This window comes from Ziziphus jujuba, chromosome 6 (genome assembly GCF_031755915.1).
Source record: "Ziziphus jujuba cultivar Dongzao chromosome 6, ASM3175591v1".
NCBI classification, from domain to species: Eukaryota; Viridiplantae; Streptophyta; class Magnoliopsida; order Rosales; family Rhamnaceae; genus Ziziphus; species Ziziphus jujuba.
Window position 1 is genome coordinate 15,238,027 of NC_083384.1, and position 14,211 is coordinate 15,252,237.

General features: G+C 34.2%; 1 protein-coding gene and 1 long non-coding RNA gene across 2 annotated transcripts; one reads left to right on the plus strand and one right to left on the minus strand.

Moving 5' to 3' along the window:
• Nucleotides 1-817: 817 nt before the first annotated feature.
• On the plus strand, nt 818-3,147 carry LOC132804292 (uncharacterized). Its single transcript, XR_009639420.1, has 2 exons — nt 818-1,298; nt 1,409-3,147. It is a non-coding gene; the product is annotated as an uncharacterized LOC132804292 (long non-coding RNA).
• A 1,556-nt stretch (nt 3,148-4,703) lies between these two features.
• Nucleotides 4,704-13,217, minus strand: LOC107405405 (lon protease homolog 2, peroxisomal). Its single transcript, XM_048463720.2, has 17 exons — nt 12,858-13,217; nt 12,104-12,216; nt 11,910-12,018; nt 11,413-11,582; nt 10,555-10,646; nt 10,006-10,185; nt 9,831-9,914; nt 9,407-9,534; nt 8,914-9,115; nt 8,590-8,796; nt 8,154-8,284; nt 7,732-7,945; nt 7,150-7,452; nt 6,633-6,827; nt 6,139-6,384; nt 5,500-5,601; nt 4,704-5,130 (listed from the first exon to the last, which is right to left on the minus strand). The coding sequence occupies exons 1-17, from the start codon at nt 12,962-12,964 to the stop codon at nt 5,047-5,049; spliced, it is 2,667 nt and encodes an 888-aa protein (XP_048319677.2). The 5' UTR covers nt 12,965-13,217; the 3' UTR covers nt 4,704-5,046.
• Between the last annotated feature and the right edge of the window lie 994 nt (nt 13,218-14,211).

Sequence of the window (14,211 nt, forward strand, 5' to 3'; positions counted from 1 at the left end):
TGTATTGAGATTTATGTATTGTGGCTTAAAATTTGCAAGTATAATTTAAAAATATATTACTATGAAATTTAAATAGTCTTAATTTTTTAATTCTTAAATTATTTTTATGTTGTTTTTTTAATTTTTTCAAACAGGGATGTAACACCCCGTCCTGAACCATGTCGGAAATTTTTGCACGTTGACCGAAGTTGACTGTTGACCGTTGACCGAAGGGGTCAAAAGTTGACTTTTTGATCCGGTTGGAATTCTAGGTTGACTGAGATACTGTTACAAAGTACACGTTGGCACTAGTTCGTAGACTGGTAGCACGTTGAAAACGGAGCTACGGTTTGAAAGTTTTGAGCAAAACAAGTTGAGGTCCAAACTGTCCAAGGGATGCCGGAGTTGACTTTTTATTCATGCAAGGTTGAGCGTTGACTCATGCATGGTTGTGAAGTGCTCATCGATACGAATCCGTAAACTAGCGGCACGTCCGATTTGGACATGTGGTTTGAAAGTTATGGACCTGTAAAGTTTTTCAAATACTGTATTATTTTATTATTATTTTTTACACGCGTAATGATGTGCCACGTGTGACTTAATGAAGGTGACCATGTGTCACCATGGTAAAATGCCACATGTCAACCATGTTTAAAAATCAAATTATTTTTATTATTATTTTAAATGATAATATTTTTGTTTAATTATTTAATTATTTTTATTTTATTTCTTTTTCTTTTCCTTTTCTTTTCTTTTTTTTCTTTTTCTTTTTCTTTTTCTTTTCCCCACGTGGGAAAACACCTCCCTTTTCTTTTCTTTTTCTTTTTTTTTCTTTTTCCTTCTTCTTCCCCGAGCCCGAAAGACAAAATATGCAGAAAATTTTTTCTCCCTTTCTCTCTCCTTTGACTCTCTCCCTCTCCCTGTTTGACCGGCGTTTCGCCGGATTTCAATCTCCAGAATGCTACACGCGCCGGCCCCCGGTGTATCCCGCCACCTCGAGACCTTGGCCACCAAGTTTCCCGGCCATCCGCCGCCGGACGCGCCCAGATCGGGCCGGCGAAGTCGCGGCGGCGAGGTGAAATTTTTCCGGCGATTCTCGCCGTTTCCGACCAACCCAATCCGTCCCATACCTCTATCCCACTATTTTCGACCACTCTGAGTCCATTTCCGGGGTTAGATTGCCCAAAATCCCCACCGTTTGAAAGATCCCTCAAGATCAAAACCGGCCGAAGCTTCCCTACCAAATTCCGGCCACCTCCGGCGGAATTGGGGTCGATGGAGACCGGATTGGTGATTCTCGTCCCACGAGCTTCGATTCGGTATATTATTCGACCATTTTGGTTAAAGTTTGTGTTTGACCCCCGGTACCGGGTATTATTTATCCGATTAAAATATTAATTTATTTGACTGTCTGTGAATTTTGTTCTAGGAGCACCGATGAGTACTAGAATTGATCCCGTGGTGAATCATGGGTTAATTGCGTGCTCCAGGTGAGTGACCCACCTTTAAAAATATTTTTGGGATAATTAATTGTATTTATGTGGTATTAATTTGATATCTGTAATTTGTGCTCATGTGGTGTATTTTAAATACAATCGGGAAAAAATATTATTTTATATATATATTTACCCATTGGTGCTAAATGAAATTTTGGAGTCATTAAGAAATTCCCGATTATTATTTTATTATGGTTAAATGATATTTATTCCACATGAGTAAGTATTTTCAGTAATTCGTTGTGTTTGGATTTTATATAAATTTCGGGCATAATTGGGTTAAATATTTTATGAAAATATTTGTTTAAGTTGGTGGTTTAATTTTATAAATTATGCCCGCGGTATTTCAATTGTTGAATCTCGTATTACGAGAAAAGGTATGGTTTTATCTGTTATCAATGTTTCGTACCGGGTTATTGAATAAAAATATGTGGGATGGTAAGTGTGAGAATTTAATGTATTTTCCACGGTGGTTTTTGGAAAAACGGTACGGTTGGTTATTATTATTATTTTTAGACGCACTCATACAGTATTGGTGTTCTGGTGTATGGTGTATGGACACGTGGTAGCACGCGGTTATTATGTGGTTTAGCGTGCGGTTATTACTTCACCCGTGAGTTGCCATTGGACCGTGGGCAGGCAAGGTTATTGTTGTGCACAGCCGCCCCCCTCCTTGGTCGGGTTGATGGTTTTAGCAGCGGTACTGTCGGGACGCCGAAGTGACCGTTGCAGGTTTCTCTCTTTAACCCCCCACCAGTCGGTGCTCAGGACGCTGGGTATCGGAGGGCATCACCGGTATATGGTGTGGTGCGTCAGTGTAAATTGCAAATAATGTTTTAAACCCCAAAGGTGTTCTAAAATTATTTATTATAATTTATTGCAGTTTAGTTATACTTGGGGTATTTATTTATTTATTTATTTATTTGTTTATTTGTTGTTTATTAAATTATTTGGTTCCTTGGTTTTTGGGAAGTACGTACAAGGGTTTTGTGAAAATGTTTTAAAATGGGAACTTTTCCAACTGAGAGAATTGTAAGGGTTTTGAGAGAAATTATTATTTTCCAATTAATTATTATCTATCTACTGTATTACCGTGGTATTATATTGTATAGTAGATAGGGTCACTCACTGAGATGATTAGCATCTCACACTCTTAAATTCCGTTCCCCTAGGTTCAGGTCGGAGACGTTGATTGTCCGGGGCGAGCCCAACGTCTCAGTTCGTTGCCGAAGGTTCAAGAAGTTTTTCTTCCCTTTTTCCTCTTGAACTTGTATTGTTTCTTTATCTGTCATTTTATAAATTCCACATTTGTTGTATAATGCTCTGTATACTGTATTGGACGTGTAGTTGTTTTTAATGCACTGGGTTACTGCTGTTGTTTTATTTTGAAGTGCTGCAATTTGTGGAACCAATTTGTAGTATCGTGGGAGGAATAAGGGGATGTTTTTAGAAGTGTGCTTTCAGTGCAGGTAGTTTGTGGTAAGTAAATCCCTTAGGGGAGGCTCTGCCGGATTTTCCGTTGGAGGGTCCAGTAGGGTTTCCCTGGGATCAGGGCTGTCTAGGGTTCCGAGGAAGGAATTCTGGACGGGTCCTGACAGGGAGCTTGATTTTCAAATTAGTAGAATATATATTAATAAACAAGTTAATTTTCAATAAATAAATTAATTTTGAATTAATATGTTAATTTTCAATAAATAGATCAATTTTTAGGTTAATAGATCAATATTCAGGTTAACAAGACTTATTAAAGTAATTATATACCTGTTTATAAACAGGTTGAGTTAGTGTTTTAGATACCTGACACGATTAATAAATGAATTGAGTTAGGATTTAGTATTTTTGACACGATTATTAAACGGATTAACATGAACACGACACCTGAACACGAATTGCCACCTCTACTTTTTACGACAAAAATTATAATAAAAAATTCAAAATATTAAATCATATCCAATATATGGTAAAACCATATAAAAATAAAAAAATTAAAAATCACCTTCTTTTTTTTTTTTTTTCCCCAAACACACCAAAGCGGGTGTGGTTCTATTTTTCATTTGATTTGTCGAATAATCATATTGGATCCAAATACCTTTTTTCTTTTTTGGGTTAATTACATTTCATTATCTCCAAACCATATCGTTTCTCTTTAAATATATAAATACATATTGAACCTTAATCTTTAAAAACTTCGATATTGCATCTTAAACTATTGTTTATTTACTTTTTATTTAATATATTTGTCGTCCCTATAATGTGAGGATGATTTAGGGATAAAAAAAAATGTTAACAAGCAAAATCAACTAGAGATAAATTGGGTTTTAAATAATTGTAAATGTTAATAGTTTAGGGTGTTTTTGTTAATTTATATTATGTCAAATGATTGCTCTTTTTGATAAAATGTCAAATTATTATTTGAATCTACTAGCAGTTTGAGGAAGTTGACATTGAAATTTATGTAATTTGAACATAACATATAGATATATATAGGTATAAATAATTATTATTATTTGTTTTTATCAATTACCAAAAATTCCATAAAATTTTCAGACTTTATAGATTTAAATGTATTGATTTAACAACTAAATCAACCTCATTATTTAATTTCATTTTGACTAATTCATATTTATTAGATTAATATTCAAAAAGAGGTTTTACCACTTGGCAATACAATCTAATCTGATCTATATATATAATACAAGCGTGTCTATGTTATGCTATTAATAATATATAATATACTGTATATAATTATTAAAACCCAAAAAATACTATACATATTTGTTAAATATTTAATAAATTATACTAAAATCTTTTCATAAAAATTACTATATTAAAACGAATGGTTAAAATAGAGTGTACCGTAAAAATAGTATATTAGAGGTAACTTTATGATAAGAGATGGACATAATACTTCTTTAAAAAAAGAAAAAAAGAAGGAAAAAGAAATAGCAATGCTTTAAGCCGGCTCTAAGTTTGAGCATTTGATCCCGATGCCAAAAAATAGAATGAAAATAGTTATATAAATAGTAATAACTGATGGTTAATATGCGATTCTAAAGTTTAACAAGTCCTCGAAACAGTTAGCAAACATAAAAATTCAAGACAAAAACAAACGAGAAATCTAGCCATTACACATAAAGAAAATTGATTCATTTACTTTTGCAAACAGAAGCTAAAATTTTTAAACTAAAACCTAGAAAATACAGATTAAAATAAGAAGAGGATAATAAGTAGGCATTCAAAAGGAATTCCTTGCTCAAATGAATAATTTATACACATAGAGAAATAATTCATAATTACAGAAACAAAAATATGACAACAACGAAGACAGAAAGGGAATGATTTTCTGTGACATATTATACCAAATATTTCCATCCAAAATTCTCATAAAGAAAAGTTGATGGAGCATATGATGCTATCATGTCCAACGGCTTCCGTCTTCAAACGGTGAAGGGCAGCTTCTCAACAGTTACATTTTGAAGCTATATCCCAATATGGATGTTGTCAACCAGTTTAAGGCATTTTTAACCAACAGACCAATTCTACAAGTGTTTTCGATAAGTTTAACGTCCCGTCATAACTTCGAGTGTTGACGCCATGGACATCCACCTTCGAAAGCTTGCTCCAATACATCTTCCATTCTCTTTGCAAGTAGAATCTGTTTATAATTTTTGATAGATTGACTTATAAGTTGTGGCTTACAGACAACTTCTATACAGAAAAAGAAAATCATATGGTGGAAATATCCTAATCTGTTCGCAGACAATAGCTACTGACACAGAAAACTTGCCGAAATTCATATTCATTAAACACTGCATTTTTTCTATTTTGCAAATCATATATCTTTGTTTCATGATCTTTTAGTCTTGAAATGAACTTTCTGACATGTTTCAAATCCCATTATGTTCACGCTTATCAATTTATGTGTGCATATAGTGTTTGTAATTCCTGTAATCTACTATATTTTAGTTTAAACATGCACTTATGTTATTGACAAACAGCATTCCATAGATAAAAAACTACTTACCTCCAGACTGCCTAGAACAGGTGGTGGTACTTCGACCAAGTCCTTCAAGTTTCTCTCCGGCAGGATAACCCTTTTGATGCCACAACGATGCGCTGCCAATATCTGCAGAAATGGCAGATTCTAATTATTGATAGAAAAACATGTAATTCTAATGTATCTACTGGAAAGAACATAAATTTGCTTATATATATTGTTGTAAGACATCTGGTGTTTTCTTGGAACATATAAGCTTCTTAAGGACTTGAAGGAAAAAAATAAAAAATAAAAAATATTACTATCCCTATGTCCAACAATCATGAAATATCTGAGGTCGTGTGGTAGCCCTGATGGTTAGAGGCACCAACATCCCAGCCTATGAGCTGGGTTCAAACCTCATCAGCCAAAAAAAAAAAAAGAAAAAAAGAAAAAAAAAGAAGAAAAAACAATCATGAAATATCCACAACCATTTTGTCAAGCTCAACGTGCAAAAAAGTAAAGCAAACATAGGGCACTAACGAAGAGGTTTAAAAAAAACAAAGGTCTGTATAACTTAAAACCATTATTTTCATTTTGCAGCCTATTTCATATTTTACAATCACAACCCAGATCGCTAGTAAAGGATGTTAAAGCAGAACAGAGAATTGAGCGACCGAACCAAACCTTATCCTTGATGCCACCGACAGGTAGTATGAGACCCCTCAAAGTCATTTCTCCAGTCATTGCAGTATCGGCTCTTACTCTTTTCTGGCTGAACAATGAAACCAGTGCAGTTACCAGAGTCACACCTGCTGATGGCCCATCCTTGGGTACAGCACCAGCAGGAAAATGTATATGAATATCCCGGCCCTCCAAGAGATTGATTTCCTCAGCAGCTGCCAACCTAAGATCAGTTGCCCTGGCTCTAACCTAGATTTGACAAAAGAGTCCTGAGTGTCAAAAAAAAAAACAAAAAAAAAGGAAGCAAACAACCAAAACCAACTAAAATGTACCAAAACCAAGTAAAATGCAAGATTACTGAGGCATTAGCATTAATATTTAATTCATTGGTAAGAGGAAAAGCATAAAGCTCTACACAATAAAAAAACAATAAAAAAAATTTCAAAATTTAAAAAAACATTAAAAAAAAAAAAAGAAACTCTATGACAAAGAATTACCCATGTTAACGCTATTTGTGCTGATTCTTTTATAACATCACCAAGTTGACCTGTAAGATGCAATTCACCCTTTCCTACCATGGCTGTAGCTTCCACAAACTGGACCTCACCACCAAAAGTAGTCCAAACAAGACCAACAGATACTCCAGGCGTTGCAACTCTTTCTGCAGCTTCTGTATCATCAAACCTCGGAGGCTGCATTACAATATCAAAAAATGAAACAGTGAGCTTGCAAATTAAACAAATGATAAGACCAAATTGTTTTGTTTAATAAGAGGCTTGTCCCAGTTTCCGGACCGCATTAAATGATAGGAGCTTGAGCCTTTGAAAATAAAGGGTGGGACAGAATAACAAACTAAAAGCATTGTCGGTAAAAAGTTGCATACGGATAGCCATCAAAAACCAAGCAACCTCCTAAAACTGAGATGTGAAATTTCTACTTTCCAACTTCTAAGCAAATACAGCTAACTTTTAATCATCCAAATAATTGAAAAATGAAAACAAGAAGAGCAATTACCCCTAGTACTTTCTCCAGCATAGCTTCATCCACAATCAATGGCGAGGCGATCTTGAATGTGTTTGATATCTCATGATTATTTACATCCATTGGAATAACCTCCATTTCTACCTCAGCTCCATCAGCAAGTCTGTTTTCCACAAGTGGTGAAGCAAACCGATGCACCTCTCTGCTCAGTGGGACAGCTTGTTCTTGCTCTGCAACTCTAACAGCTGCTGCACGTGCCAAAGCAGCTAAGTTCCTTTCCAGATTACGTACACCAGCCTCCCTGGTGTATCTCTGAATTACTAGTTTCACCATAGCCTGCCACACAAGGGGAAAATAATAATAAAATAAAATCTATAAAAAAATAAAATAAAAAAAAGGCTAAAGCAAATGCTACTATACTGTAAATTATTACATAATCAACAGCCATCACAGCAAATTGCAACTATAGAGTCTAAAAAATACAGAAACTATGAAGTATTAATAAAATGAAGAAATCCACGAAGATTTTTTTCTAGAAATTAAGAAGACACGATGGAGATTGTTACAAACATTATTACTACTTGGTAAAAGTACAATATTTAGTAATCTCATTACCTCTGGAATTTGGAGAAACTCAGAATTCAATCCATGCTGCTCAAGAACTCGTGGGAGTAAATGGCCCATAGCTATCTTCAGCTTTTCTTCAGGTGTATATCCAGGCAGTTCAATGACTTCCATCCTGTCTAAGAGTGGTGGAGGAATAGGCTGCACCCTATTTGCAGTTGCCACAAAAACCACCCTTGAAAGATCGAATGGAACATTTAAATAGCTGTAGGCCTTCAGTTAAGGAATGAAGTCAGACATACCGGAACCATGAGTGTAACAGGATTAATCCACGGGAAATATATTATATACATATATATATATATATATATGTATATATATTTCCAGTAAAAATATAGATAGAAATTAAATAAATAGCTAAATTCATCCACAACCATGATTCATCAATATACATTAAGAAGAAAATAGGATACTGATCATTGAATGTTTTATTTTGTTCTGGGTCAAGAACCTCCAGTAAAGCCGAGGCTGGATCACCACGCACATCAGAACCGGTCTTGTCAATTTCATCCAGCAGCATGACTGGATTGCAAACTCCTATTCTCTGAGACACAAAATAATTTTTAAAACAGTTTAGTCTACTTTGTCAATCTCAGTATACAATTTCAAGTTATTAAAGATAGAACAAAAGTAAGGAGGGAAGAAAGACAAATAACTACACATTTTTAAAAAAGTTAACAGATACTATCAATCTACATGATACACAAAACTAGATATATAAATTCCAAAGTGTTTTGTTTTTCTTTGCTTTGTTTGTATATGCTTGGTTGGACATAGCGTTATAACAGAAAGGCACTTACGTGACAAAACTAGATATAAGTCTGGAAAAAATGTTCGAAAAATAAATACCTTTAATCCATCAATAAGTCTCCCCGGCATGCTTCCAATGTATGTCCTCCTATGCCCTCTAATATCAGCCTCATCCTTAACACCGCCAAGAGATATGCGTATGAATTTTCTGCCCAAAGCAGTGGCAATAGATGAAGCTAAAGATGTTTTCCCAACACCTGGTGGGCCAACAAAGCACAACACAGGGCCTCTGGCATCTGGTTTGAGCTGCAGCACATTAAAAAAATAAATAAATAAAATAAAATGAAAAATCCATATAAACACCAATTTTGAAACTCAAAAGCACTAAACACCAAAGGTAACTAGCATCATATAAGTGACCACCTTGCGAACTGCCAAATATTCTATTATCCGTTGCTTCACTTTGACCAATCCATAGTGATCACTATCAAGTTGTTCTTTTGCAGCTTTCAGGTCCAATTCAAGTTCTTCACTGGTCTTCTGCCATGGAAGATCAGCAAGAAGCTCCAAGTAAACACGTGAACTATTATATCCAGGCTGCTGAGGTTGCATCTTTTTAAGCCTCCTGAAGAATAAGAAAATGGAGAAAAAAATCAAAGAAATGAACAATTCCCACTCCAGTCTAGAATTTGGAATATGAGAAAAGCACCAGTTAGAATTCTCAATCTGAAACCTCACAAAAATTAATAAGCATGAGAAAGATTTATTACGTCTACCAAGCACGCAAGTACACACACACACACACACAAACAATAAAAAAATAAAAAATAAAACAAAAGGGGCGGAATCCATGCATAAACTATACTCATTACCACAGAGACACATAATATGTCCTGCAATTGTAAGATGAACATACCTTAACTCCCTCTGTGCATGCTTCCAGATAGTTGAAGGCATTCCAGCACTTTGCATTTTCCTTTCCAAGGTAGCTACATCGTCTTCATCATCATCATTGTCACCAAGCTCCTCTTTGATAGCTCTCATCTGTAATGAGTTTCATGAAGTACAAAGGAAGAGAAACAATCATTAAGCAAAAAGTATGTAAGAAATGATAAGTATACATAAACAATGGTCTTTGCAAGATGCCAATACATACTACCATCGGTAGGATAAAATGACTCTAATGTAGTCCTAAGAAAGAAAAGAGGTTAAACTATCATTCAATAGAAAATTTTATTGTAGATCTAAGAAAGAAAAGAGATTTAATTATTATTCAAAAGAAAATTTTGTTCCTTGATTTTTCACTCCCTCAGAAATCAGGATATTATATGAGAGCTAACCTGCTGTCGTAAAAGGAACTCTTTCTGCGATTTTGATAGCTGACCCTCAACCTTTTGTGTAATCTTCTCTGCTACACGTATGGACTGTCACAAGGTAATAATAACATGACTCCATAAGATCCTGAGAAAGCATCAAGATTATCAGACACTAAACCAATAATAAATCAATGATTACCTGTAAATGCCTGTCAACTAACTCAGTCGCTTTTGAAAGCCTTACTTTCAGGTCAACAGAATCCAACATAGACAGTTGCTCCTCAAAACTTATCTCAAAGCTAGCAACAAAAATATCTGCCAATTTGTGAACCGGAACCGTCTCCAGGAGAACTTTTGTTCTTCCTCCCGTTTTTTGTTTCTATGAGCAGAAATGAAAGTGGATGTTTATGTGTGAGAGAGAGAGAGAGAGAGAGAGAGAGAGAGAGAGAGAGAGTAACATAATGCAAAACACATTTTATTTGGCAGAATTTTAGAACAATAAAAAGCATACTAATAAAGAGTTTCTGGCTCCAGTTAAAACTCAGAGCCTGAATAAACACTGTCATTCCATAACAGAACTAACAGATGCTCTTCAATTAAATCTTACGATGTCAACCTACACTCTCTTAATGGGGGCATTAATCAAAGAAAAAAGCGAAAAATACATGATGAAGCTATAGCGCTTAAAAGCTTTCAATCTCTAGAAGTTTCCAAAGTATAGAGCAGAATATAATCTCACAAGTTTTACCTGCTCAAGAACAGAAATCAGCTCCATGGCAGTGGCTTTGAACTGGCGAGACAACGTTATGAAATCTGGGTCTTGCTCCACTTGCTCCATGTCTAATTAAATTAAGAAAAATAAAGCAACCACATGATGAGCACATAAAGATGCAGATTCCAAATTTAAAACAATTAGCTTAGTAAAACAATGTGAACAACCACATCTTAATAAACAACATGATATAGCATGGTACGAGATGTTTGGTGCACTAAGAATTTCTTCATCATGTATATTTAAATATTGAAAAATCAGTCCATTTAACTCAAGAAATCCAAGGTGCCAATTCAATGCGGAGAAAGAAACAAAACTTAAGCAGAGACACCTAAGTTTTGTCAAGCCAATCAGTTCCTATAATAAATAAAAAAGTAGACTCGCCCATAGAGACCAAGATAAGTGCATCCTTTCCTCTTTTCATAGTTGACTTCTTTCTTTTTTCTTTTCTTTTATTTTTTAATACAAACAGGTCACTTTTGGCAGACATGGGCCAACCCACGTACACAACTTCCTTGACACAGAAAAGCAAACTCATGACATCATATAATTATCCACAAACAACTTCATTATCACAAACCAGTTGCTACGGAATAGGGAACCAGGACTGAAATCTAATTTTATGATCCATGTGTTAGAGGTAACTCTTGACAGTGAGCTGGAAGCCAATGCTTTTACATCTAAATTCCAAAATCTAGTACTTGTGGTAAAATAAAATCCATATGAACAAAAAAATAATGACAGAGTTGGATGCAAATGTAAGCCCACCAATAGAAACTAATGATAACTTTAGCTAGACAAAAAATATATGTCCATATTTAATTGAAAACTTACCAGCCTTTGTCATTTCAAGAGGAGATATCCTTGCAGTATAATATGTTCCTCTTGTGCTAAGTTCCTGAACATTGAATCTGCACAAACCTTCAAGGACAACGATATATGTAACCCTCCCACTAGGCTTCTCCACTCCTCTTGACAAATGTAAAGCACGAGCAGCAACACCTCTGAGGACATAAAATAGCGAATATTACACACCTTTATTAGTTTACAACCACCTTGCACAAACAACCAAAATAAAACCATTGGTGTAAATTGCATCAAGACAAAGAAGAAATAGATGATAAGACTAAATGATAATCAATTTAAGTGTTCCAAGTGCTGCTAAACTGATCATAACATTGTCCTACTGAGTTACAAAGGTGCAATCCAGCTGATCAGTAAGAGTATGAAGAGGCACCAATGAGTTTGACCATCCTAATATCTATACTTCTTTAGTATTAAAATTATAAGCCAAATATTTCCCAGAAAACCTATAATGGGACCAGCCATACCTGGTATGCCAATGAATAACTTCCTGCTGATTTTTCCCATCAGCCTTCTGAGGATCCGAGTTACCAACTTGAATTCTCGAGCTTCGTTCTCCAGAATCACTACCAACACCTATTCCAAATTGTATTCTTTTAGGCATTTAATCAAAGATAGACATTCTTCTACAGCATAAAAAAACATTGTTAGTCAAAATTACCTTGAGATAACACAGTTCCGACCGTTGTCGTCTCAGCAGCATCACGAACAGGAAGAATGCCAATCAATCCCTTCTCTTCACGCTGCCATAACTCTTGCTCCACTAATTTTACACTGCATAACCAGAAAATCAATTTCGTTGACTATGTATTCAAGCATAGGGTAACAAATTTCCAATCTTTCATTACCCAGATGCAAAAATGGGTATACTGTAAGTTCAAATTTCTAACAAGTTTTGACTTTTTTTTCTTTTTTATATGATTTTGGGAAACAAAATAAATAAATAAATAAACTGTAACCGAACACTAACCAAACCTAGAAAATCACCATTATTTGGCCGCAAAGAAATTAAGAAGAAAGAAGTAAGATTGTTAGATTATCAGATTGTCAAACAAGCTGTGTATTCGAAGTTTTCTTTGATTCTCCTACCAATTTCAAGAAACAAGGTGGAAAATTTCCACTAAAAACATAAAAAAAAAGAATCGAATGTAAGCTAATTCAATTGACAGGCTCAGGCATAAGTTGATAAACAATTATCAATTTAATTTCACCCAAAAAAAAAAAAAAAAACTAAATTCCGAGTATGCATAACCATGATCGCAACTTCAAGAGCTCAAAAGAGGCAAAGAAAGGGAAAAAAAAAATAAATAAATCCAAAAGCTTTAAGCTTGGAAAAGGAGTATAATTTTCCGAGAAAATTAAGAAAGAAATGAACTCAAAAAAACAAAAAAACAAAAAAAAAAAAATGAAGCAACCTGCTAGGTGAAGTGCAACGAATACGAATGATAGCGCCAGGTAAAAGCACTTTGTTCCTGAACGGAAGGATACCGAGTCGACTCGGCAGCTCCACCGATTCTGCCATATTTTTGCAACTCAGGACAATAATTTAAAAAATTACCGAGAACGACAACAACAACGAAATCAAGCGGGTGACAGAAACTGAAGCAAAAATAAGTCAGAGACAGAACAAGAACAAGGAAAGAAGAAGAAGAAGAAGAATGGTGGTGAATATTATTTGTACATGTTGTGCGGGGTAGGTTCGTTTGGTTTAATGGCAGAGATGAGAAATTTCAAAACGGCAACGCCTTTGCTCCGTTTTATCTCTCTCCTCCGGAAGACTTCTGTTTTGTATTTTTCCCAAAACATTTATAGGATTAAACTAAAATGCCCTATTTTCTTTTTCTTTTTTTGTTTTTTCTTAACCCCTTGCATTTCTTTGTAATTTCAATTACCTCCTCCTTTTACCAGCGCTTTTTTCCGTTTTCTTTAAACTTATTTTAAATATTTTTATTCTCGCCGCTATCTTTTACTTTCACTTTTTCTAATTATTATTTTTTTTGTTTAAATATTATGTAACTCCCCTAAATACAGCCTCAATCTCCTATTCTGGAAAAAGCGTATCACAAAATTTTGGTTAAATTATCCCAAACTTTGTCTTTTTTTATATAGGTAGAAATATTTTTTTTTAAAGCTTTTTTTTGTGAATATCAAAAACTATTTATATATATATATATATATATATATTTTTTTTTTTCCCCTTTTTTGAATGGTAAAATATTTGATGTAGAAAATTAGGTGAGAGACAATGATAGTGACTAAAATTTTTGCACCCCATTTTACTCGATTAGATATTTCAAACGTGTGCCTCGCATGTACAGTGAATTTATATCTTTTTGCTTGATTTTAATGCACTTGCATGTGCACTTAATAATTTAAAAGGACGGTGCAATATCTCAAATGACTTTATACGGGTAGATGTGAGAAACATTTCATTTCACTTAGCAATACATTTTATTATATTTAAATACCAAATGGTATAGCACTATTTTATATGTATTTATCTGATTTATATTATTTTTGTATGTATCTCCAATTTATTTTTTGCTTTTATCAATTAAAATAAGTTCGAATTCTCCCATATAAAATTAAAAGTCTGTTTGAGAGTGATTAGTAGAAGCATAAAAGCGCTGCAAAAAAAGTAGAAACACAACCTATAGTATTTGGCAAAAAGAATTTAAAATCATCTTCAATGATTTTGTTGTTAAAAAATTACTTATATGGTGATTAAAAAAAGACATCAATTAAATTTTTTTTTTTTGAAAAATCACT

Bases quoted from the DNA above. Each gene is read 5' to 3' on its own strand.
- LOC107405405 (XM_048463720.2), bottom strand. From the start codon at position 12,964: ATGGCAGAATCGGTGGAGCTGCCGAGTCGACTCGGTATCCTTCCGTTC. The intron at 12,019-12,103 runs GTAATTTTGACT...AATTTGGAATAG, and splicing joins CGGAACTGTGTTATCTCAAG to GTGTTGGTAGTGATTCTGGA. The intron at 8,797-8,913 runs GTGGTCACTTAT...AATGTGCTGCAG, and splicing joins AATATTTGGCAGTTCGCAAG to CTCAAACCAGATGCCAGAGG.